Consider the following 26,951-nt stretch of genomic DNA (forward strand, 5'->3'; position numbering starts at 1 on the left):
GGAACAGTCCTGCTTTATGTCAGGTTTCTTTGTGTAATATTAATAGCACCTTTTTGTTCTTTTGCTCTCAAAGTGTCTTGTTTGGATGATAAAGTATATAATGATCCTATCCATAATTCCCCCTCTGAAAAGTAATTTATACAATAATGAACATTTATACAATAAGCCTACTCTATTCTAGGCACTGTTCTAGGTGCCAGGGATACATTATTGAGTGAGATACATAAGACCCTAATCTCTTGGTGCTTACGTTTTTTTTTTTTAACATTTTTTTTTTGTGGTGTGAAAATATATATACAGAAAAGTGATAAATTTCAAAGTACAGTTTTAACAAGTAGTTATAGAAGAAATTTCAAAGTATGGTATGGGTTACACGTTCCCACAATTTCAGGTGTTTCCTTCCAGCCGTTCCAACAAGTTATAGACTATATACTGATTCAGCAGTCATAATTGTTAAATCGTATCTTCTCTGATACAACTCTTCCTTCTCATTTGATCATTCTCTCAAACTTCAGGGGTATTTGGGCAATAACCATTCTAATTTCTTCATGTTAAAAAGAGGTGTTGATATTATGGAGCAGGGGGATGCAACTGGTTAATGTTCTTGGAAAGACTGTTTCCAGGCTTGTCTGGCATAGGAATAATCTGGAGGTTTTAAGTTTCTGAAAAATAAACTTAGTGAGTGAAACTTTTATAGAGTCTCAGAAAGAGCCCTGGATATTCTTTAGAATTTTCAGTAATACTGTTGGTTGAGGCTTGGATTACCGTGGCAATCTGTAATATCTAGCTGAAGCCTGCATAAGGGTAACCTCCAGAATAGCCTCTTGACTCTATTTGAAATATCTTAGTCACTGAAACCATATTTTGTTACATTTCTTTTCCCCCTTTTGGTCATGAAGGCATTGTCAATCCCACGTTGCCAGGGCCAGGCTCATCCCTGGGAGTCATGTCCCACGTTGCCAGAGAGACTTACACCCCTGGGAGTTGTGTCCCATGTGGTGGGGAGGGTAATGAGTTTATTTGCAGAGAGGCCACATCTGAGCAACAAGAGGTTCTCTGGAAGTGACTCTTAGATATAATTATAGGTAGGCTTAGCTTCCCCTTCCAGAAATAAGTTTCATAAGAGGAAGCCTCAAGATTGAGGGCTTGGCTTACATTTTATTTAGCAGCTAGGATCACAAAGATCCAGCTCCATTCATTTCGGCTCCCACCTTTGGGTATCAGAACATGGTAGAGCAGTGAACGGCCTCCATTGATCCTTTTGCATTTTTAGCCCTCCCTTGAATGGGAGTGCAAATTTGAGACCAAGCTTTACTTTGTCACAGCTCTCTGGCAGGCTGTACTAAAAAAGCATCTATTCCTGCTCTTTCTGCTCTAACTCCGTTTTAGCTTCCTGAAGCCCCATCTCATCTTTTTCTCAGTAACTTCAACAGGAATGACTTGAAACTTCTATGAACTGAAATTCTTTTGGTTGTCAAATATGCCTGAAATTGCTAAAAATCTATTGTGCACATAAGAAGCAGTATGGCATAATGGCAGAGACCTAATTTCTAGTCTCTACTCTGCTCTGCCTCACTGTGTGACTTTGAATACATAGAAGTTTCCCTATCTGAAATGTAAAATGAGGTAGCTGGGGCTAGATGACCTCTGTGTTTTCCATTTCTAAAATTCTATGACTCTACCTTTGTGTGATTATATGTTCACATTTGTTTGAGTCAACTATGGTGTACTGGCTTGGAAATACACATGCAGACATTAATGACAAGAAAGCAGGAAAAGAAGAGTCAGAAGAGGGAAAGGAAGAAAATAATAACTATAGCTAGAAATAATAACCTAGCTGAGAGAAGGGAAGTTAAACTGGCATAACCTCAAAGCTACAAGCTAGTGGAGAAAGGGAAAATAGAGTACACAAACATCTTCTCTTAAGAGTATACATGTGTTGTACAGAGAGGGAGAACAGTGGAACAAATGAAATTGTAGAGCACAGATCTAAGAATAAAATTGACTTTGCTGGGCGGGCAGAGCAGGGAACAATGACCAAGACACTTTAGCAGTGAGTTCTAAAACTTTCAAGTGCTGAAAGGAAAAGTATGATAAAAGGTACAGAAACCACAAACCCAGAAGCATGAGGTTAAGTTTGTATCCAAGAAGAATTTTATTATGGCTAAAGAACAAATGGTCCAACAGCCTCCTGAACACTAGATTCATCTTGCATCTTCCACATATGAGAGAGGGAAGGAGAGGAGTTCACTTCTACCTGCAGGAGAGGGTAGCAAGCCCGTTTGTGCTTGTGTTTGAATGTTTGCGTCTATCCCTCAGTTAGGCACTAGCTTCCTAACCAGAAATCTGAAAAGGATGGGAGACCATTAAGTCCTTATTCCACCATCATACATACCTGGCTCAGCTCAGAGCTCACAGGGGTTGAGGGTCCCAACATGTGGTCATCTAAGGAGTCCAGAGAGGAACGCACCCGCAGGAAGGTCAGGCCGAAGGACTGATGACGTATGAAGGGCTGGGAGCAGGTCAGGCGTAGTCGGTCCCATGACTCACCTGAGGCCGGGGCCAGGAAATCATCTAAAGGCAAAAAGAGAAAGAAAATGAGGGGAAAGGAAACCTATAAATGGGAAGAAGGAGAAAGGATGAGAAGCTTAGCACTGAGGAAAGGATAGAAAAGAAGGCAGAGGTTATGCAGAGTAAACTCCAACAAAAGGAAGAATGGAGATCATTAGTAACTGATCACCTCAGGCCTCGGTGCTCAGGGTTTGTAGAGCCCAGCAGGCCAGTCAGGGCTCTCTCAGACCCAATCCTTTGCCTCCCTACATCACTCTTCTCTGTCACAGTTCCACATTGTTCCCAGCATGAGTAGATCGTCACAGTGTACTTCTCCAGAGAACTTATAAATGTCTCATTTTTACAGAAGGTATCTGTAGTGTTGGGGTCTGGGATGACCACTTGCTCAATGGATTAGCTGAGATATATCTACGATTCCTTGACCAGGAGACCTCAACCTCCCTCATACCACAACATACTCTGCACATTCATTCAGTATCACATCACCAACATCACAAACCCTCTACCCACTCACTTCCCAACACTATCCAGTCAGCACCCTGTATGCCCTTCCAATATCGTTCTTCCTCCACAATATTACAGACACCTTCAACTTAAGCGCAGACAAATCCCTACTGGGCTTTAAGTTCCTTGAGCCCAAGAATCAGATCTTATGTTTCTTCTGCAGTGCCTATTGAACTCAGATATTTGCACAGAACAGAATACAGGAAAAACACCATATGCTACATAGCTATCACCATCACATAGCTTTTCATCACTGATATTCTACACCCACATTGATATATATATATACATGAAGAAAAACACACTATTCACAAATATGGGTTCCACACTGAGCTCCAACAAATCGTGTGATAAGAAAACATAATCACAGCTCATAAATATACCCAGCTACCACAAAGCTCAGCATACAGAACTCATAAAGATATATACCATGTAGTCGTTCACTGTTCACTCATTACCAACCCTTTCCCCCCAGTAGATATAACCGTGTCCCTGCACTGGTTCCCTCCCACAATAGAAGCCAACAGCACTTACAGCCCTCTATACTACTGTGTCTCTCTTTCATAAACACACACACATGTTCTCTCTCCTTTCTGCTTTTACCCTCTTTACCATCTTTAAACATGCGGACCCCTGAGCGGTTCTTCCCCTGCTTTGAATCAGCTAGGGACATTAGCATAGTTGCAGGGAGCAGGGTGATGAAACGTCTGTCCAAGGACCACGAAGAACGGCCCACATCAATTTGCAGGAAAGCACAGCCACAGTTACCTGAGGACAAAAAGGTTGAGAGAAGGGTAAGGATGATGGGATGACAGGGGCTCCTCTGACTGCAGACAAGGATATTGGGTGAGAAGAGGACAATCCTGCCTCCAAGAGCTAGCTGGAATTCCAGAAAGGGCAAGCAACATGCAGAATTGCGCAGGGAGCCAGTAACCAAAGTAGGATGAGACCTCAGCCCATCAAATGACAATGTGAAGGTTCAATGTGTTCCTCCTAGCCAGAAACCTTCCCCTCACTGTAAAGACTTGCCTTTTCCCTGTCCTCTGGCTCTGGCAGGTAGTGATGAATTCTGTCTTTGTTATACGCTTCCTTGGGAGCCTAACAACCCTCTGTTCTGACAGAGCTGGGACCATGGTCTTGCCAGTCCTCTGTAATAAAGAATTCTAAGGTCAACTTTATCAATCCATAAACTCCTATTTCCTCCAGTAACCCTTCCTGGATTAATCCTGTCCAGCTCATCCCTCCAGCATTCCCCTGACAGTGATATTTCGAGGTGTATACAGTTTCTACTTGTTGGCATTTGCAATTATGTCAGTGTACTATGGCTTCACTCAGACCCCCTCAGAACAAAACAGGGCAGGCTTGCTACATAATTCAAGGAGCACGGTTCACATTGTATTCTATATAAATAGAGTCCCTAGAGATCTGCAACACTTCCATAGCTCTCCTTGATACCCAGGTAGGACTTATTCCTTGAAGGCTGCTTAGCCAGACTGAACTAAGGTATTTTAGTTGAGGGGTTGGGGGTGAATATGACTCCTGTGTCCTTTCTCAAAGGTTCCCAGGCCCCAGAGAACTCACTCACCCACATCGATGTAGCCAATGGGCACTGCCCTTTCCAGCTGTAGTTCTACTTTCAGTTGCCCACTTTTGTCCTGAGGGCAGCTGAGCCAAGGTCCCCTCTGACTGTCTGGGTTCAGTAGATTCTCCACAGGATATCTGGGATCCTGAACCAGAGAGAGGAGAAAATCAAGAAACATTATACCCAAAGGAAAAGATGATGCCCACAAATGAGGGATCCCTACTCTCCCAAACCTTTCTAGGCATCCTAACACGAAAGAAAATGCACTAGGAAGGGATCTCCAGGAATACAGCTATCATGTGCTAAGTGGTTGATAGACATCTCATTTAATCCTCATAACAATACTGAGGTGGCTACAATTATTACTTCTCATTTAACAGATGAATAAACTGAAAGGTTCAGGAACTAACCCAAGGCCACAAGGCCAAAAAAACAACCAAAGTCATCGTTCCAACCCAGGTTTCTGAATGCAGAGCTGTTAACCACCATACTACACTATTTCTTCTCATTTATAAGATGCTTTCACAGACACATATCTTGAAAATAATCCTATGAGATTAAGGCAAATATTTTAATTTTACAACTGAGACTTAAAAATAAAATGATTTGTTCATAGGTAATAATTGTGGTATTGAGATAGAAATTTTGAGTTCTAATCCAAAGACAGCTCTTTTTGGTTGAATGGCCTTCAGCAAACCACTTTCCCTCTCTGGACCTAAATTTCTCCATCCATAAATAAAGTAGACAGACTAGATTCATGGTTGGCAATCTTTTTTTTAGCAATAAAACCCTTTCTTTTAACAGAAATATTATACTGAAGTTTGTATGTGTATGTGTATACACACACACACACACACACACACAATCATTTACAGGTATACGTCAGAGATATTGTGGGCTCGGTTCTATGCCACTGCAGTAGAGCGAATAACGCAATACAGTCAGATGAATTTTTTGGTTTCCCAGTGCATATAAAAGTTATGCTTACACTATACTGTAGTTTATTAAGTGTGCAATAGCATTATGTCTAAAAAAACCCAATGTACGTATCATCACTGTTCCCCTTCCTTTCAAGTCTAGAAACGGGCCTTCACAGATTATAGTTTGAAAACTTATTAGAAGATATCTGATGTTCTCTAGAATTTTATAAGGCTAGGAGTCTATGAAGAAAACCATTTAGGCTGAACATGCAGGTGAGGGGGATAAGGGTTATTTTTATTTTATTTCATCTAGAATAGGGGTTAATATAATCGTTCTTAATTGGGGGGCAGTACCACCCTCTCTAAGTGTCTTTCTGAAATGGGGCTGGAGGAGGGGGGGTTTGTTTTTGACTGTCATCACTAGGAAACAATATTGCTATTAGGGGCTGAGGGTCAGGGATGCTAAATGTCCTATCATGCAAATGAATGCAGACTCATTCTACCCAAGGCACCATTGAGAAAGACTAGGGTGACAGGAAGGGAGAAGAGGTGTGAAGGGGTAAATGATAAAGGAGCAACAGCAGAGGAAAGGGTGGGAACTCCCTAACAAGTATGACATTGGATCAGCCCTGGGGCCTTGGGGCCAAAGATCTGGCTCTAATTGAAATATTTCAGGACTTTTAGGGAAGAGGCTGAAATCATCCTTGATGGTGATAGTGATATCCTCATAGTCAGGAATGTCCTGACAACTTTCAGAGACAAAGCAGCCACGTTGTCTTTCTGGGGACAGTGGTGCAGACTTTGGGCCTTCAGCTTGGACAGATTCCTCCAAACTATAGGTGGAATCCTGAAGGTGGTTTCTGCGTTATTGTCAACAACTAGGCACACTTCTTTTATGTCTCCTGCATTGCTCTGGGAAGAATCAGGGGGCAAGACTTCCAAAGAAGGGACATTGTCTCTTCTACTAGATTGGGCGTTTTCTGAAAGTGGAGCCAAGTCTCCCGTTTTTTTCACTCCTTTCTAGTCACCAAGAAAAACCTCGCCTGCTAATATACCTGAGAGGAAAATGACACCACATGGCTGATTTTCACAGGAGCCATGGTGGGCCTAGCAGCTGTCCCAAGTACAAGGCAAAAATACTTTGTCCCACAATTTCTTCTCAAACTGTCACCAATTTGGCACTTTCTATATTTTGGTCCCGTCAGCCACCAGAAGAAGAATCCTCACGTTACTCCTGAAGAAGAGAAAAAAGAAAAATAAACTACCCATGGCTGTTTCTCAGGACTATTATTTGCAGTAGTTGGTCAGACTGTCACTGATGACCACCATGGGACTGGTGGGGTTGGTGGGAAGGGAGCAGATCTGAAGCAGCTGATGAGACACCAACAAATGTGATTTGATGTGAAAAATTGCACTATCACTCATCATTAATATACAGATGTCTGACCTGAGTCCCAAATCACACTCTTGCCTTGGAGGATCCTGAAGCTGTTAATCTTAGATATTTTATTCAGTCAATATTTTTTTTTTTTTGGGGGGGGTCCTAGTGAGTTCCAGGCACTGGACTAAATGGTGGGGACACAGTGGTGAATAAGACACATATAATCTTTTTTTTTTTTTTCATGGAGATCATTGTCTATCAAACGGCTCTGTTGTCCTCAAAAGATTAGGTTCTTTCAGGCTTCCTTGTCCTATACATGCTGCTGTTCCTGTTTTTTTTGTTTTTGTAATTGCTTGTTTACTCTGTGGGTTTATCCACTAAGTAGAGAGTTTTTTGAGGATACGGATATTTGTCATGTTCATCATCTTCCACACCTCGGAGAGGTGCTGAAACACAGCAGACATCAATAAACATTCTTTGAAAGAGTAGTCTATTAAGCCAATATAATTCCAATCACAATTTCAGCAGACATTTCTGGTAAACATGACAAATTCATCAACAAATAATAGTTCACAAATTACCGGAATAATTCTAAAAAGTTAGACCAAAGAACTATTAACTCCTTTGAAAACATTACAAACATCACAGTAATTAAAACATACTGTCTATAAAACAGGCAAATAGGCTTCAGAAACAGACTCATAAAAATGGGAACTTCCAACCTGACAAACTGATTATATAATAGAATAATATGAAGATTCTGTCAGAAAAAGTTGAAGTAATAAATGTTTTAGAAAACTGGTTCATAATATGAATAAAAATAAAAGTAGAACCAGGCAATCCCACTTTTCTGTATACCCAAAATAATTGAAAGGGACTTGGAGAGTTATCTGTACACCAATGTTCACAATAGCATTTTTCACAATGGCTAAAAGGTGGAGGCAACAGTTAAAGGAAAGAATTAGATATAAATATATATAAACACCGAAGGGCCTCAAAAATAATGAGTGAAAGAATTAAGTTACCGAACAATACATAGAAAAGTGCATTTATTATTTTTTTTCATTAAAAAACTGAAATGAAACAAAACAATACTACATATTTTTATGGATACACATATAAACTTAAAATGGATGAAGGATACACAGCTAATTTATGATAATTTCTTCTGAGAAGGATGTGAGAGAGTAATGGGCCTGGAAGTAGAAGATGCAGATAAATTCAACTTTTATCTGCAATATTGTGTCTTTTTAAAAAACGAAGAAGCAAGTAGATCATAATGTCAATAGTAAATTTGGATTGACGGGTATACAGTGTTAGTAATATTCTCTGTATTAAGTTCGACATAATAAAAATAATTATCACTTTCAGTGAATGAGATGCCTGTAGATGTAAATACTACTTTGTAACCTTTTTTTGGCCTCAAAATAAAGTCTACTGGCATTCTAGGCGGTCTGTGCGCCCAACAGATCATCCTAGTCCTATTCACTTGATAGATCCAGACGGGACGCACAGTGGGCGTGAGAGCTGGGGTGGAAGGTGTCGAGTGCGGATGTATAAATAACGGGGTGTTGGAAATTAGTTAGTAAGATATAGTGGTGGGGGTGGGGTTCACACAGTGAATAAGGCGTATAGGAAAGGGGATAAGGGTAGGAGCTGAGGACGCAGGATGTGGTGTAGAAAAGAGTACCGAGATATGTGAAGTGGATCCTGAGGCTTGAGAGCTTTTGGGGACCGAGGAGGTCCCGCAAAGATCTTCGGCTCTCAGTTTCTGGAGCCTGAACCGCACGGCGATTTCTACGGCTCCTTGGAACCGACTTCACTACCCACCTCCTTGATGGCCACCCCTCCTACCTGCCAGTCATTTCCCATCCCATCAACCAAACCCAAAACCCCTCACCCAGAACAATGAACCTCGAAAAGCCGCAGATGCCTCAGATCGTGGACTGCAAACACATTCTCCCGCCCAATTTGGCGCTCTGACCTCCGTCGTCTGACCCCGGGTGCCACGCCTCCAACTCGGGAATTCGTTCCGGGACTCCGAGAAGACGCTGTTTCTCAAAAGTGACTCCCACCGAGGTAGAAGGCAGGTGCTACAGCTGGTAAAATAGATTTGTGTGTGTTTATATATTTCCCTCACTACAACTCCCCTGTCAAGAGAGCGGGATTTAAACTTCCGGGTCACATCCACTTCATCCTGGGAAATGTAGTCCCTAACCGCCACTCTTCACTCCGTGGAGCCTAGAGTGAGGGAGTGTGGACAAAGTTGTCCGTTTAGTGTCTCTTCGCTTTTGGCTTTGAAAGGGGGGAATTGGTGAAATATTTGCACAGAAAATAAAACAAACCAAATATTTTTCAAAATTCCCCCGTCCCACCAAGTCTGGAAGTGCATGGGTACAGTCCCTCCCTGATTCAGAAGAGAGTAGCAGGTAAATACTCTCTTCGTCCCTGACCAGTGTCCACTTGTCTTCCTGTCCCGCCCCCTCTGCTGAAACCCTCGCCGCCGATTGGCTAGGAGCACTTGAGCCTGCGGAAGCAGCTGGCTACCGCGGGGACCGAGGGGAGGGGCAAGCTGTGAACATGGCGGCTGTGGTGGAGATGGCGGTTGGAGGAGGTGCTGTTGGGGAACGAGAGCTGGATGAGGTAAGGAGAATTGAGAGACGAGGAGAGGAGAGACTCAGCCTGAAACCCGAGGGAGGGAAGCTGAGGTATTGGTGGAGGAGGGTCCTAAGAGAGACCGGCCCCTAAGAAGGAAGGAGCTGACTGGGGGGGCGGGTGTTCCGGAGCCCCAAGGCGGTCATGTGCGACTTGCAGTAACCTTAAGGGTGGAGATGGAGGGCGGGGAGAGAGGCCGTAGGGGTGGGAATGTTAAGATTTAGAAATTATTAGCTGGGGGTCCAAGGGTAGGACTAAAAGGCTGAGAGGTAGCTGGAGAGTAGGAGGGGCGAAGACTTCTCAAGAAACCTGGCGTTTCACTTTGGGAGAGGGCGCCGTCTAGGCTTGGGATGGATGTTGGAGACGCAGAAAAGGGAAGAGTGCTAATCTAATAATATTATAGCTTTGACTTATTTTTACGTAGGATCTGTTTTATTATTTATCCTTGGAACTAAGAATTCAGTTCCAAGAACAGGACTGTATATACAGTGTGTACGTAAAGTTTTGGTCAGTGAATGGTCCTCCGTAGAACAGCCCGCTGTCTATGGGAAACAGACAAGACTAGAGTCATTGCCTCAGAGGTAAAATGGTGACGCAAGGAGGAGGGTGAAATTCATCTTGGGCTAGGGACATCTTCCCAGAGGAGCTGACTCTTAAAGGATAAATGATTTTCTATCTTTCTCTCCCTTTAGACTTGTGAGCTCCTTGAGGGTGAGCTTTTGACCCATTTATATAGCTAATAGACATTCAACGACTGGTGTATTGAATTTCGAATGGTCCCTGAAGGAATCACTAGGAGGAAAGAGACATTGAGCTTGAAGGGAATGAAGGCACAGCACTGAGAAGTAGAATGAGAAGGTGACAAAGAAAGGGAAAAGATTCTTGCGTGTGCAGGGTATGGAAAAGGATAGCATGGAAGTAAAGGAGGAAAGGGATTGATTGTCAGGGATGAAACCAGTGGGATCTCTGAGGCATCAGAATCTTAGAGGCCCCAAGATACCTGTTGGGATTACGGGCAGATTTGAGGCTGGGCTGAGGCTCACAGAAAGGGAGTAAAACCGGACTTGGGAAACAGTGACCATTGCTTGGTGTTGGGATGGATTGGAGGAGTTGTTGTACCTGCTTGAGATCATTAAGGGGATGAGGGGACTGAGAAACTAATAGGTGGTCAGAGCAGGGTCACCAGGACAACTTTTTGTTTCAATGGTACCTGTTCCTAGGTAGGGAATTTCTAAAGCATTTTAAACTGCTATCTCCCAATCACTAGTGACTAGGATTGTTTGGATACCAGTTGGTTGATGGGTTGGGATGTTTGCAGAAATGATCTCCAAGGCCCCTTCCAGCTCTAAGTTTCTGTGATTACAGTTGGCTGTGATTCATTGAAATGTGTTTGAAAGCACCTTGGAAAGGGTCAGTGCTATATTGAAGTTATTGTATATAGTTTGTTAGTCATTAGTTAACCTTTGAAGGAGCCTGATTTCAGCCACATATATCAGGGTTCATTGAGATAAAGAGCAAAAGTTTTGGCAGAGGAGAAAAGATGTAAGACATTTTTTGCTTCTTAACCGTTCTTCCTTCATTGTCCACTCCTCCCCCCCCGCCATTGTTTTAAAGACTTAAAAGCTTCTAGCAGTATAATATACTTTCCAAAGTATCATACCTAGAGGTCAATTTTGTATGTAACCACCAGAAATCTTGTTATTTGTTTCATTTCTGAGAAAGAATATAATCTGTTGTCTGGAAATTCTTTATGGGGTGGTTCTATCCTTTGTTTAAGAAAGTAACTGGGAAAGAAGAGCAGTCATCCCTTCGAGCTCCAACAACAACAGGGGTCTGGTCTGGCCAATTTGTTCTGGAGTTTCTACTAATATCTCCCCAGCTGTTTCTTAGCATCCTTAACTAGTGAAAGAGAACTTGAAATTCATCATTTTTTAGCATTTAATTATGGGGGTCTAATGTGTGTCATGCCCTGGAGATTCAAATATGAGTAAGACAGTATCTTTACCGACTTAAACAGTCTTGTGGAAAGATATGTAAACATCTCATTACAATAGATAATTGCAGCTGAGGACACAAGACAAGCACCTGAGGATGCTAGGGGGATTCAGTGAGGTCTTAATGATAGAGATGGGTTTGAGCTGAAAAATTGAGAGTTGAGTTTATAAAAAAAAAGTAGTGATTTGCATGTGGCATCAGAGTTGCCTTCCTGTAGCGCCTTCTGCTTGGCAGATAGAGTCTCCTGTGGAGCCCAGATTATAAAAGGGTAATGGGTAACCTGGCTAAGAAGGGGTTGAGTCGCTAGAAAGAATGCACACCTGTGGGTTATTCTTCAGGACGTTGTACCTGTGTTCTCCAATACCAGATATCTTTAGCATGATACATAGTCTGGAATAGCAGCCACCAGTTCATTTGTATACCTTTCTGGTTTTTTTTTTTTTTTTTTTTTTTCTTTTCTTTTTTTTGGTTTCACTATAACTTTTCCTAGAAGTTGAGAGGTAATTTAGGCTTTGCTAAATTACCTCTAAATTAACTGATAGAAGAGAGGGCATAGGGATAGAGGTACCTACAGTAGGAAAGGCTACTGTTTATTGAACCCTTGCCATAAACCAGCCCTATTTAAAGCCCTTTACCTATGTTATCTCATTTATTCCTCACAGCAACCGTATCAGTTAGATGATGTTAACTTCATTTTATGAATGAGGAGATACTGAGTCTGAAAGGTTGAGTAACCTTACTGAATCTAGAGAGGTTAAATAACTGTCCTAGGATTCCACTGTGAGTGGGGAAGTGTAGGTTCTGAACAAAGTCTGGCTAACTTGAAAGCCCATGATATACTGAGCACCTTGGTTCCATTTCTCACTCCACTATTTGCACTTTAGGGGATAGGTAATTAAAAATGGTGTGGTCTTCAGACATAGGGGACTGGTGGTTTGATGGGTTAAGCCCTCTACCATAAGTTTTACCCTTGGGAAGACGGTTGCTGCAAAGGAGAGGCTAGGCCTCCCTATACTTGTGCCTAAGAGTCTCCTCCCGAATGCCTCTTTGTTGCTCAGATGTGGCCCTTTCTCTCTGGCTAAGCCAACTTGAAAGGTGAGATCACTGCCCTCCCCCCTACGTGGGATCAGACACCCAGGGGAGTGAATCTCCCTGGCAACGTGGAATATGACTCCCGGGGAGGAATGTAGACCCGGCATCGTGGGACGGAGAACATCTTCTTGACCAAAAGGGGGATGTGAAAGGAAATGAAATAAGCTTCAGTGGCAGAGAGATTCCAAAACGAGCCGAGAGGTCACTCTGGAGGGCACTCTTATGCACACTTTAGACAACCGTTTTTAGGTTCTAAAGAATTGGGGTAGCTGGTGGTGGATACCTGAAACTATCAAACTACAACCCAGAACCCATGAATCTCGAAGACAGTTGTATAAAAATGTAGCTTATGAGGGGTGACAATGGGATTGGGAAAGCCATAAGGACCACACTCCACTTTGTCTAGTTTATGGATGGATGAGTAGAAAAATAGGGGAAGGAAACAAACAGACAAAGGTACCCAGTGTTCTTTTTTTTTTTTTTAATCATTTTATTGAGATATATTCACATACCACGCAGTCATACAAAACAAATCGTACTTTCGATTGTTTACAGTACCATTACATAGTTGTACATTCATCACCTAAATCAATCCCTGACACCTTCATTAGCACACACACAAAAATAACAAGAATAATAATTAGAGTGAAAAAGAGCAATTGAAGTAAAAAAGAACACTGGGTACCTTTGTCTGTTTGTTTCCTTCCCCTATTTTTCTACTCATCCATCCATAAACTAGACAAAGTGGAGTGTGGTCCTTATGGCTTTCCCAATCCCATTGTCACCCCTCATAAGCCACATTTTTATACAACTGTCTTCGAGATTCATGGGTTCTGGGTTGTAGTTTGATAGTTTCAGGTATCCACCACCAGCTACCCCAATTCTTTAGAACCTAAAAAGGGTTGTCTAAAGTGTGCGTAAGAGTGCCCTCCAGAGTGACCTCTCGGCTCGTTTTGGAATCTCTCTGCCACTGAAGCTTATTTCATTTCCTTTCACATCCCCCTTTTGGTCAAGAAGATGTTCTCCGTCCCACGATGCCGGGTCTACATTCCTCCCCGGGAGTCATATTCCACGTTGCCAGGGAGATTCACTCCCCTGGGTGTCTGATCCCACGTAGGGGGGAGGGCAGTGATTTCACCTTTCAAGTTGGCTTAGCCAGAGAGAGAGGGCCACATCTGAGCAACAAAGAGGCATTCAGGAGGAGACTCTTAGGCACAAGTATAGGGAGGCCTAGCCTCTCCTTTGCAGCAACCGTCTTCCCAAGGGTAAAACTTATGGTAGAGGGCTCAACCCATCAAACCACCAGTCCCCTATGTCTGTGGTCATGTTAGCAACCATGGAGGTGGGGTAGGCGAATACCCCTGCATTCTCCACAGGCTCCTCAAGGGGGCACTACATCATTTTTTTTCCTTGTTTTTCTTTCTTTCTTTTTTTTTTTTTTTAACTTTCCCTTCTTTTTTAAATCAACTGTATGAAAAAAAAAGTTAAAACGAAAACAAACATACAATAAAAGAACATTTCAAAGAGACCATAACAAGGGAGTAAGAAAAAGACAACTAACCTAAGATAACTGCTTAACTTCCAACATGTTCCTACTTTACCCCAAGAAAGTTACATAATATAGCAACCTTTCTGTGAACTTGTTCCTACTATATCCATCAGAAATTAACAGACCATAGTCATTTCTGGGCATCCCCAGAACGTTAAAAAGCTTATCTGTTCTTCTTGGATTATTGTTCCCCCTTCCTTAATTACTCTCTACTGCTAGTTCCCCTACATTCTACATTATAAACCATTTGTTTTACATTTTTGAAAGTTCACATTAGTGGTAGCATATAATATTTCTCTTTTTGTGCCTGGCTTATTTCACTCAGCATTACGTCTTCAAGGTTCATCCATGTTGTCATATGTTTCACGAGATCGTTCCTTCTTACTGACGCGTAGTATTCCATCGTGTGTATATACCACATTTTATTTATCCACTCATCTGTTGAAGGACATTTGGGTTGTTTCCATCTCTTGGCAATTGTGAATAATGCTGCTATGAACATTGGCGTGCAGATATCTGTTCGTGTCACTGCTTTCCGATCTTCCGGGTATATACCGAGAAGTGCAATCGCCGGATCGAATGGTAGCTCTATATCTAGTTTTCTAAGGAACTGCCAGACTGACTTCCAGAGTGGCTGAACCATTATACAGTCCCACCAACAGTGAATAAGAGTGCCAATTTCTCCACATCCCCTCCAGCATTTGTAGTTTCCTGTTTGTTTAATGGCAGCCATTCTAACCGGTGTTAGATGGTATCTCATTGTGGTTTTAATTTGCATCTCTCTAATAGCTAGTGAAGCTGAACATTTTTTCATGTGTTTCTTGGCCATTTGTATTTCCTCTTCAGAGAACTGTCTTTTCATATCTTTTGCCCATTTTATAATTGGGCCGTCTGTACTGTTGTCATTGAGTTGTAGGATTTCTTTGTATATGCAAGATATCAGTCTTTTGTCAGATACATGGTTTCCAAAAATTTTTTCCCATTGAGTTGGCTGCCTCTTTACCTTTTTGAGAAATTCCTTTGAGGTGCAGAAACTTCTAAGCTTGAGGAGTTCCCATTTATCTATTTTCTCTTTTGTTGCTTGTGCTTTTGGTGTAAAGTCTAGGAAGTGGCCGCCTAATACAAGGTCTTGAAGATGTTTTCCTACATTATCTTCTAGGAGTTTTATGGTACTTTCTTTTATATTGAGATCTTTGGTCCATTTTGAGTTAATTTTTGTGTAGGGGGTGAGGTAGGGGTCCTCTTTCATTCTTTTGGATATGGATATCCAACTCTCCCAGCCCCATTTGTTGAAAAGACCATTATGGCTCAGTTCAGTGACTTTGGGGGCCTTATCAAAGATCAGTCGGCCATAGATCTGAGGGTCTATCTCCGAATTCTCAAGTCGATTCCATTGATCTATATGTCTATCTTTGTGCCAGTACCATGCTGTTTTGGCAACTGTGGCTTTATAATAAGCTTCAAAGTCAGGGAGTGTAAGTCCTCCCACTTCGTTTTTCTTTTTTAGAGTGTTTTAGCAATTCGAGGCATCTTCCCTTTCCAAATAAATTTGATAACTAGCTTTTCCAAGTCTGCAAAGTAGGTTGTTGGAATTTTGATTGGGATTGCATCGAATCTGTAGATGAGTTTGGGTAGAATTGAGATGTTAATGACATTTAGTCTTCCTATCCATGAACATGGAATATTTTTCCATCTTTTAAGGTCCCCTTCTATTTCTTTTAGTAGAGTTATGTAGTTTTCTTTGTATAGATCTTTTACATCTTTGGTTAAGTTTATTCCTAGGTACTTGATTTTTTTAGTTGCTATTGAAAATGGTATCTTTTTCTTATGTGTCTCTTCAGTTTGTTCATTTCTAGCATATAGAAACATTACTGACTTATGTGCATTAATCTTGTATCCCGCTACTTTGCTAAATTTGTTTATTAGCTCTAGTAGGTGTATCGTTGATTTCTCAGGGTTTTCTAGATATAAGATCATATCATCTGCAAACAATGACAGTTTTACTTCTTCTTTTCCAATTTGGATGCCTTTTATTTCTTTGTCTTGCCGGATTGCCCTGGCTAGCACTTCCAGCACAATGTTGAATAACAGTGGTGACAGCGGGCATCCTTGTCTTGTTCCTGATCTTAGAGGGAAGGCTTTCAGTCTCTCACCATTCAGTACTATGCTGGCTGTGGGTTTTTCATATATGCTCTTTATCATGTTGAGGAAGTTTCCTTCAATTCCTACCTTTTGAAGTGTTTTTATCAAAAACGGATGTTGGATTTTGTCAAATGCTTTTTCAGCATCTATTGGGATGATCAATTGATTTTTCCCTTTCGAGTTTTTAATGTGTTGTAATACATTGATTGTTTTTCTTATGTTGAACCATCCTTGCATGCCTGGAATGAACCCCACTTGGTCATGGTGTATGATTTTTTTAATGTGTCTTTGGATTCGAATTGCAAGTATTTTGTTGAGGATTTTTGCATCTATATTCATTAGGGAGATTGGCCGGTAGTTTTCCTTTTTTGTAGCATCTTTGCCTGGTTTTGGTATTAGATTGATGTTAGCTTCATAAAATGAGTTAGGTAGTGTTCCATTTTCTTCAATGTTTTGAAAGAGTTTGAGTAAGATTGGTGTCAGTTCTTTCTGGAAAGTTTGGTAGAATTCCCCTGTGAAGCCATCTGGCCCTGGGCATTTATTTGTGGGAAGATTTTTGATGACTGGTTGGATCTCTTTGCTTGTGATGGGTTGGTTGAGTTCTTCTATTTCTTCTCTGGTCAGTCTAGGTTGTTCATATGTTTCCAGGAAATTGTCCATTTCTTCTACATTATCCAGTTTGTTGCCATACAGTTGTTCATAATATCCTCTTATAATTTTTTTAATTTCTTCAGGATCTGCAGTTATGTCACCTTTTTCATTCATTATTTTGTTTATATGGGTCTTCTCTCTTTTTGATTTTGTCAGTCTAGCTAGGGGCTTGTCAATCTTGTTCATCTTCTCAAAGAACCAACTTTTGGTGATATTTATCCTCTCTATTGTTTTTTTGTTCTCTATGTTATTTATTTCTGCTTTAATCCTTGTTATTTCTTTTCTTGTACTTGGTTTAGGATTGGTTTGCTGTTCATTTTCTAGCTTCTTCAGTTGATCCATTAGTTCTTTGATTTTGGCTCTTTCTTCCTTTTTAATATATGCGTTTAGTGCTATAAATTTCCCCCTTAGCACTGCTTTTGCTGCATCCCATAGGTTTTGGTATGTTGTGTTCTCATTTTCGTTCGTCTCTATATATTTAGCAATTTCTCTTGCTATTTCTTCTTTAACCCACTGATTGTTTAGGAGTGTGTTGTTTAACCTCCAGGTATTTGTGAATTTTCTAAGTCTCTGATGGTTATTGACTTCTAATTGTATTCCATTGTGGTCAGAGAATGTGCTTTGAATAATTTGAATCTTTTTAAATTTATTGAGGCTTGTTTTATGTCCCAGCATATGATCTATTCTGGAGAAGGTTCCGTGAGCACTAGAAAAGTATGTGTATCCTGGTGATTTGGGATGTAATGTCCTGTATATGTCTGTTAAATCTAATTCATTTATCAGATTGTTTAGGTTTTCAATTTCCTTATTGGTCTTCTGTCTGGTTGATCTATCTATAGGAGAGAGTGATGTGTTGAAGTCTCCCACAATTATTGTGGAAACATCAATTGCTTCCTTTAGTTTTGCCAGTGTTTCTCTCATGTATTTTGTGGCACCTTGATTGGGTGCATAGACATTTACGATTGTTATTTCTTCTTGCTGAATTGCCCCTTTTATTAGTATGTAGTGGCCTTCTTTGTCTCTCAAAACATCCCTGCATTTGAAGTCTATTTTATCTGAGATTAATATTGCTACACCTGCTTTCTTTTGGCTGTAGCTTGCATGAAATATTTTTTTCCATCCTTTCACTTTCAGTTTCTTTGTGTCCCTATGTCTAAGATGAGTCTCTTGTATGCAACATATTGATGGTTCATTTTTTTTGATCCATTCTGCGAATCTATATCTTTTAATTGGGGAGTTTAATCCATTTACATTCAACGTTATAACCGTGAAGGCATTTCTTGAATCAGCCATCTTATCCTTTGGTTTATGTTTGCCATATTTTTCCCCTCTCTCTATTAACATCCTTTATTGTACCCATACCGAATCTCTTTAGTACTGAACCTTTCTCCAAGTCTCTCTGTCCTGTCTTTGTTTCTCTGTCTGTAGGGCTCCCTTGAGTATCTCCAGTAGGGCAGGTCTCTTGTTAGCAAATTCTCTCAGCATTTGTTTGTCTGTGAAAAATTTAAGCTCTCCCTCAAATTTGAAGGAGAGCTTTGCTGGATAAAGTATTCTTGGCTGGAAATTTTTCTCACTCAGAATTTTAAATATATCGTGCCACTGTCTTCTCGCCTCCATGGTGGCTGCTGAGTAGTCACTACTTAGTCTTATGCTGTTTCCTTTGTATGTGGTGAATTGCTTTTCTCTTGCTGCTTTCAGAACTTGCTCCTTCTCTTCTGTGTTTGACAGTGTGATCAGTATATGTCTCGGAGTGGGTTTATTTGGATTTATTCTATTTGGAGTTCGCTGAGCATTTATGATTTGTGTATTTATGTTGTTTAGAAGATTTGGGAAGTTTTCCCCAACAATTTCTTTGAATACTCTTCCTAGACCTTTACCCTTTTCTTCCCCTTCTGGGGCACCAATGAGTCTTATATTTGGACGTTTCATATTATCTATCATATCCCTGAGGTCCATTTCGATTTTTTTCAATTTTTTTCCCCATTCTTTCTTTTATGCTTTCATTTTCCATTCTGTCATCTTCCAGGTCACTGATTCGTTGTTCAACTTCCTCTAGTCTTGTACTATGAGTGTCCAGAATCTTTTTAATTTGGTCAACAGTTTCTTTAATTTCCATAAGATCATCCATTTTTTTATTTAGTCTTGCAATGTCTTCTTTATGCTCTTCTAGGGTCTTCTTGATTTCCTTCATATCCCGTACTATGGTCTCATTGTTCATCTTTAGTTCTTTGAGTAGCTGCTCTAGGTGCTGTGTCTCTTCTGGTCTTTTGATTTGGGTGCTTGGGCTTGGGTTATCCATATCGTCTGGTTTTTTCATATGCTTTATAATTTTCTGTTGTTTTTGGCCTCGTGGCATTTGCTGAACTTGATAGGGTTCTTTTTAGGGTTTGTAGACCTATTGAAGTCCTTATGTCTAATTTATCAGATCTACAGCTTCGTGGAGTACACTTTCTCTAACTAACCAGCAGGTGGCGTCCACGAGCCACCTGTTCTCCACAAGCCAGTTCTCCCCTGCTTAGCCTTTTTGGTGAGTGGGGGAGTGAGTCTTGTGGGGCCCAATTGGTGTACCAAGCTTGCGTGTGTAGTTGGTGTTGCCTGCCCTGTATGTGGGGCGTGTTTCTGGGCAGTCGGGGAGGGGGGGTGGCCCTAACAATCAAATCTCCCTGGTGATCCTAGAGTTTTAAAGCTGCTGCAATAGTCTAATCCTTCAGTTCAGTCCTGCCACAGTTTGTCTCTGCCACTGACCCACAAGTCCTTGGTATTGGCGTATGGCTCCTGAGACTTGCAAGTGGGCCCCTCTTCCAGGCTGTGCACCCCGGGTCCTCTGTTGAGGGATGACTGTGCTATGTCACAGGTGAGTGCCGTCCCCTCAGGGCAGTTCTGGGCTGCTGGGCTGTGTAGGGAGGCTCCCAGTCTGCTCAAATGATGGCTGAATGGGGCTTTGTTAATTCACACTGCTCCACCTTCCCAACTCTGGGACAATCAGCTGAGGTTGCAGGGAAGGCTAATGTCCACGCCCAGTTTTGTGGTGTGTGCCTGTTATTTGAAGCCCTTCCGTCACACTGGGTTGTCTGGGGCAGCTCTGGGCTATGGGGCTGGCGATGGGCAGGAGTGTTTCCTGTCCACCAGGATGGTGGCTGTGAGCAGACACCCCCATTTTCTTGGGAAGTTGTGGTGTTTAGTTAATTATTCTCAGCCACTGAATTATTGCCTTTTGTCTCAGAGCTCTCTTAGTTCTGCTCTTGACTTGAAGTGCCCAAATTGAAAGTCTTTGAAGCTTTCTGTATTGGGCTTCTTAGAGTAATTGTTTTAGAGAAAGAAAAAAGGATTAAAAAAAAAAAAAAAAAAAGGGTCCTCTTCAGAGATCTAATGGGTTATTGAAATGCTAAGAGACAAAGCAACCAGGGCCATTAAGGAAAGGTCCACAGGGCAGAGAGATCGGCTTTTCTTCGGGATTTGCATATGCGCCTTAGGGCCTGAGCTCCGCCCTTCCCCTTTCTGTGTTCACCAGAACTCTAAAAATCCTCTGCTTTTATTTTGGAGTTTTTCGTGTTGTTGTTTTTTTTCTATGCCTGTCTCCTCTCTGCTGGGCTGGCTGCTCACAGATTCTCTGGTGTCTGGTGTCTGTCTATGGTTGGAGTCTGGATCAGTAGAATGAGTTTCCGATAAGAGCAGCCACTGCAGTTCTCCCTTCTCCTTCCCGGAGCTGACAGCCCCTCCTCCCACGGGACTGAGCCTGGCAGGGAGGGGCGCGGGTCCCCTGGCTGCAAAAACTTACAGATTTCGCTGATCTCAGCAGTTCGACATTTTCATGAGTGTTGTATGAAGTATGCACAAAGACAGATTGCTCTGTGGTGTCCAGTCCACGCAGTTCCTGGCTTTCTACCTACTTTCCTGGAGGAGTAACTAAAACATACAGCTCACCAGTCTTCCATCTTGCCCCGCCTCCGAGAACTGTTATTTTTTAAAGATGCTAAAATTAGCTAAAACTGTTCCAATGCATTTATTTTCACCTTTATGCACTATCTTCCTTTCCTCATTAAAAAAAAAAAAAAGCAAAAAAAAAACAAAACACAAAACACTTCTTCTACACATGAAACAACATTCGAAGATAGGTATTTCCTTTCCCAGGTAGCAATCCCCAGTGTTCTTTTTTACTTCAATTGCTCTTTTTCACTCTAATTATTATTCTTGTTATTTTTGTGTGTGTGCTAATGAAGGTGTCAGGGATTGATTTAGGTGATGAATGTACCACTATGTAATGGTACTGTAAACAATTGAAAGTACGATTTGTTTTGTATGACTGCGTGGTATGTGAATATATCTCAATAAAATGATGATTAAAAAAAAATGGTGTGGTCTTAATTATCTCATATGTAAAAATTCGTGTATACTTTAATAAGTGGCTGTGATTCAAAAGAGCATTTTGAGTCTCACATTTGTAAGGTAAGTTTTATTGCAGTCCCATTATGATTAAGGAAGCTGAGGTTAGGGGATTTGAGACATGCCCAGGGTCTTATAACTACCAAGTGGTGTTACCAAGATTTAATCCCAGGTTTCCAGATTCCACGGCTTCCAGATTCCAAAGTACTTGTTTCCCCTCAGTCTAAGGACCCATCTTACTTAAAGTGAACATCTTACCAAAGTAAGCTGTGCCTTTCTTTATAAGGCATAACCCCCATCTCCAAAACATGAAGCAGCATTTCATCCCTAAGAGGATCAAAATGAGGGTTAACTAAAGAAATATTGGTTTTTCTATACAAGTTCATTAGTTTACTATTAATTTGATTCTGCTGAACTCCTGGTCATGAAGAATGATTAGCCCAGTGCTAGTTAGGGAGATGAAAGATGGGTCTAGCCAGCTCATGTCAGGTATTAAACAGACTGTAATGATCAGCTAAGCTCAATTCTGTTTCTCAGCTTGCCATACCCCAGGGTGCTTGAGGATGTTAGTAGGATAAAGCCTAGGTACTGTCTAGGAGGCCCAGAAGCAGACCTATCCCCGGAGCCAGTGAGTTCCTCCTTGAAGCAGTGGTTGGCTAACCTCTGAGAGGGATTATAGACATCCTTTTGGCACAGAGAACTTGCTTGGTACATAATGTAGAAAAACACTTCAACACCCAATCGGGGACAGCTAGCCTTCCCTGTTAGTGTCTATGAATTCTGGGTGTGTCTACTCCCAGTGGCTGTTCACCTGCCAAAATGATGCAATATCATTCAAATCAGTGAGTAATTTCTAGTTCAAGCCCAAGTTCAAAGCAGGTATCCTAGCCTGCCCCTAACTTGTATTATTGCTTCAAATGAGTAATTTACCTTTTCTGGGACCTGTTTTTATTCTTCTAAAAGAGGAGATTGAACTAGATTGGTGGTTTTCAAACCTTTATTTAGTCATGAAACCCTTTATTCAAACAAAATCTCACTCTGAAGCCATGTTGTCCTTGTAGAAAGGACTCAGCAGAATCCCTAGGATTTCTCAAACCACACTTTGGAAACTAAGGCGCCTTCTCTTACTGTTCACTGATTGGGTGACTCTGCTTTATGCTCCTTCAGCTCCCCTCTACTTCCCTGATGCCAGTCCTGCCAAACATTATTATAATTATTCTTTGACTGTCTTCCCACTAAACTGCAAGCTTCATGAAAGCAGAGTCTAAGTCCTTTTTTGCTCATCTTTGTATTCCTTTTACTCACCATGGTGCCTGGCATACAGTAGGCACCCAATAAGTATTTGCTAATGATTAACTTTGAGTAGTAGTAATAATAGCTACCATTTAGTAAATGTTTGTGTTATAGAGTATGACTCAGTAAATGTATGAATGTTTGAACTCATGAAAGTACTCAACCTTTCTGTACCTCAGTTCTTCATCTGTGAAATGGTAGGTTTTTATTGAATGTTTGCAACATGCCAGTAAGAATTGAATTATTTGTCTAAATCATGTCTAAAGTTTTTTTGGTCTAACATACTGTTTATGTTTCTGATTGCTGCCATGGCTTTGTTGATGCTGTCCTGTCTGCTTAGAATCCCTTTCCTTTCCCTCTGCCTTTCCAAATTCCAGCTTGTTCTTTAAGGTTCTAGCTCCAGGCTCACTCAGCTTCTAGAACTATTCCAGTCTATACTAATACCTTCTTTCTCTGCCTTTTATAGTTTTCTCTGCAGAGGTTTCTTCTTTTATTTATCAATTAATCCACCAAATTTTTATGAAACACCTTCTATATGCCAGGCACTGCACTGTGCTTGGGAATACTGGATGGATAAGTTGCAATACCTGCCCTCAAGGAGTTCACAGGTAGACAGTGATAAATAAGTGCAAAAACATTTCACATATTCCATGATAGTACAGAGTAAGGTGCAGTGGGGATGGCAAGGAGGAAGTTGCAATCAATGTCACATCTGTTTCCAGCTCAATTGGTAAACCTCCAGCAGGCAGGCTGTTAGAAGAGATGGAAGTTCCCATCTCTTGCTTCCTCAAGGTAGTAATCACTGTTTTGTTTTGTTTTTTGTTTTTTCTCTAGTGGGTTTCTCCCTGTAGACATTTGATAAATGTTCCTTGTTTCCAGGGGTTTTCTTCTCTAGGGAATCCTGGTCAAAGCCAAGCCTTACAAAGGGATCAAAGCATGTGTGACTGAAGTTCAATCTTGGATATCTGACCTCTACCTCTAGATTTTTGTAGGCATATATATATTTTTGTAGGCATAGTTTAGTGTCGAAAAAACTCCACCAGAATAGCAAACAATAGATTTAAGTTCTAGACTAGGAATAGCAGATTTGTTTTCTCTCAGATACAGCCAATTGATCATAGATGCTTAGAAGGCTGTGTTGAGAAGTATTCTGAGGTCAGGGCTGCTGAATGTGAGTGCTGAAGGTGAACTAACACAGAGCACAGTGCTAAGTGCTATGCCAAGTGTTTTATTTGCATTACCTAATTTACAACTACAACCTTATGAGGTAGTACCATTACTATTATCTCCATTTTACAGATGTGGAAACCTAGGCATAGTGAATTTAATTAACTTGCCCAACATCATACAGCCAGGTAAATGACAGGGCAGGAGTTCAAATCCAAAACAACTCCAGAGCCTGTGGTTTTAACAACTCTGGGCAGTATGAGTGCTACATATTTCCCATCCCTGTTCAACATTAGGTATTTTCACTAAATGTTGAACTGCAAGTAAGTATTTACAGAAGTGTCATGCTGGGGTCATGCTGTCTTGCAGTGTATTTTTTTATAAATGTGTCTCTCCCACCAGATTTTGTTCTCCTTGAAAGGCTGTTCATCTTTACATCCCTTGTGGTGGCATAGAGTATGACTCAATAAATGTATGAATGTTTGAACTCATGAAAGCAGTCAACCTTTTTGTACCTCAGTTCTTCATCTGTGAAATGATAGGTTTGAACTAGATTACTTTTGAGATCTCTCACAGCTTTGGAAGTCTTAGATTCCAGTGTTTACTTTGTCTTATATTTCTTACAGTTCCTATCAGGTACTCAGTAAATACTAATGATTGATTGAATGAATGAGGGTGTAATCATTCTTAATAATCTGTGCTAACAATACTGAGATAGGAGAAGAACAAATGCTGATGGGAAAGTGTCAACAAAAAGGTCTGCATACAACCTCCAGTTCTACAATCTTTGACTTGGGAATACAGTTAGAGTCTCATACTCTAGTGGATACCCTGGCTGGCACAGTCTTTCCCATTTAGGTTCCCATTCCAGCACCCTCCATTCCCAGCTCAACCTTGCTTTTTCAAGTCATTTTTTTATTTATTAACTTTATAATTTAATAACCCATCTACTTTCAGAAGGATTTAAGGTGTCGTCTGGTTGGTAAAGGGGGTTAGGAGAGAGAGAGAGAAAGGATGAAGAGAAATGTTTGACTCCTTGAAGGCAGAGACTATGTTTCTTATCTTTGTACATTCCTTTGTGCATTGCTCAGAGCCTGGCACATAGCAGACATCAATATATTTATTGATAAATATATCAATTGATAAATAAATTTTATAAATTAAAATTCTTGTAGATATAGATTCTTCTCAGGATTAAGGAAGAGTTGACGAAATTACAAAGGTTAAAACTGATATGCTTAATATCTGTTCTGGCAATAATGGAGTAGCCCCTGATGGTATTTGCTTATAAACTGCTTATAAAGCATTTCCATTTTTATTTGATGCCTTATTACCCTTTAACAAGTGAGTCATAGGCACGGAATCTGAGGACTTGCTTTCCATACCCATAGTATCTTGTACAGACTTCTCTCAGGAAGAGAGCTTCTTGAAGAGATAGAACTATATCATTTTCATCAGTGTTCCCAATGTCTAATCCTATACTATAGCATAGTAGCTAGTATAGAGTAGGATTCAAATCTTTATTGAAGTTGAATCTTAAATCTAGTCCACCTACCCATGTTTAATATCCCCAGTGAATGGCTACCCAGTCTGTGTTTGAACTCCTTTAATGATAAGGAGCTTATCATTCATGGTCAGCCTATTCCCTCTTTGAATACTTCTTTCGCAGTAATCTCCAAATTGGTCTAGAATTCTTATTTCTGTATTTTCAACTTTTTAGTCCTCATTGTACCTTTTCCCAGATTCTGCTTCTTTACATCTTCGACTTTGGAGGCACATGCACTGCCAGAGAATGCCTCCTAGGAGTGTAGGCTCTGCCCACCTGGGGCTGTTTGGCCAAAAAGTTTACCCTGTGGAAACCAACCCAGGATAATCCTTCTCCTGTCATTCTTCTCTCTACTTTATTTCTTTGTGTTTTCCCTTCTTGAAGTCATTTGTTATCTCTTTGCTCCTCAGAGGAGAATCAGTAGGTAAGCAAAAACTCATTAGTGCCCTCTAAAATGCAGCTTTCCCAAGGGGACGCTAGGTCATGGCAGTGGGATTTTGGTCCTGGGCAGCTAGGGAGAAGCAATGAAGAAAGGGAAAGAAAAGGGCTGGAGGCAAAGAGCATAAGCCCTGCTGAGGTTTGTGTTCTCTCTATCCTCCTTTCCCCTTCTCAGTAAGGTGGTATCAGTAACTGAATGCATTCTGTTATTCAGAAACTCCCAGTGACATTTTACTCCCCATTGTCCATAGGATTGACATTAACCTCTTTAAGTCTCTCATTTGGCACCTTACAGAGGCCATCCTATGCCAATGACAACAATAATAGCATTTTTATAGTACATACTATGTGCCACACATGATGCCAAGCATTTTACATGTGTTAGCCCTTTTAATTCTATTTTAATACTATCATCTTCATTTTCCAGATTAAAAAAAAAACCAGAGGCATAGAAAAGTAATTCATTCAACGTGTACAGCTTGTAAATAGAGCTGGGATTTGAACATGGCTAATGTGACTCATGATCTTTATTGCTGGTGTACTCTATGACATAGATTCACTGTTTTCAAAATTCACCATATGTTTATTAAGCATTTAATTTTGCCAAGTACCATATTTGTTCTTGGGGAATTATAAATGCATAAAAAGACTGTCTCTGCCTCCAAAGAATTATGGTCTAGTGGGGAGAGGAACCAATCAAGTGATAAATACAGTATAGTGTGATAAATGGAGTTATGAACAAGGTACCAGAGATATATGTAAGGAGTACTTAAGTGTATTTGGAAGAGTTAGGGAAGACTTCAGAGGGGAAAGGACATTCGGGCTGATTCTCAAAGGAGGAGTAAAAGTTTTTCATGTGGATAGGAGGCCAGTATCGGTGAAGGTAAAAGCACATATTCAAAGGAGTGGAGGCATGAAATCTCTAATTCTTGAGCACACTCTGTTTCGGTTTGCTAAAGCTGCCAGAATGCCATATACCAGAAATGGGTTGGCTTTCAATAGTGGGGATTTATTAACTTAAAATTTACAGTTCTTAGGCTGTGAAAATGTCCCAATTAAAGCATCAACAGGATGATACCTGG

General features: G+C 40.9%; 2 protein-coding genes across 2 annotated transcripts in view; one reads left to right on the forward strand and one right to left on the reverse strand.

Annotated features, from left to right (window-relative positions):
• Positions 1-9,111, reverse strand: part of LOC119538016 (short transient receptor potential channel 2) — a 40,672-nt gene extending 31,561 nt beyond the window's left edge. The window contains exons 1-5 of the mRNA XM_037840706.1: positions 8,859-9,111; positions 6,633-6,811; positions 4,661-4,802; positions 3,688-3,843; positions 2,396-2,574 (exon numbers count right to left, since the gene is read on the reverse strand). Of these exons, the coding sequence (XP_037696634.1) occupies positions 2,396-2,574; positions 3,688-3,843; positions 4,661-4,802; positions 6,633-6,677 (522 nt within the window). The 5' untranslated portion in view covers positions 6,678-6,811; positions 8,859-9,111. The remainder of the gene's footprint in view (positions 1-2,395; positions 2,575-3,687; positions 3,844-4,660; positions 4,803-6,632; positions 6,812-8,858) is intronic.
• A 402-nt stretch (positions 9,112-9,513) lies between these two features.
• RNF121 (ring finger protein 121) overlaps positions 9,514-26,951 on the forward strand; it is a 159,941-nt gene continuing 142,503 nt past the window's right edge. The window contains exon 1 of the mRNA XM_037840514.1: positions 9,514-9,601. Coding sequence (XP_037696442.1) covers positions 9,539-9,601 — 63 coding nt within the window. The 5' untranslated portion in view covers positions 9,514-9,538. The remainder of the gene's footprint in view (positions 9,602-26,951) is intronic.

The sequence above is a fragment of the Choloepus didactylus genome, chromosome 6 (assembly GCF_015220235.1).
Source record: "Choloepus didactylus isolate mChoDid1 chromosome 6, mChoDid1.pri, whole genome shotgun sequence".
NCBI lineage: Eukaryota > Metazoa > Chordata > Mammalia > Pilosa > Megalonychidae > Choloepus > Choloepus didactylus.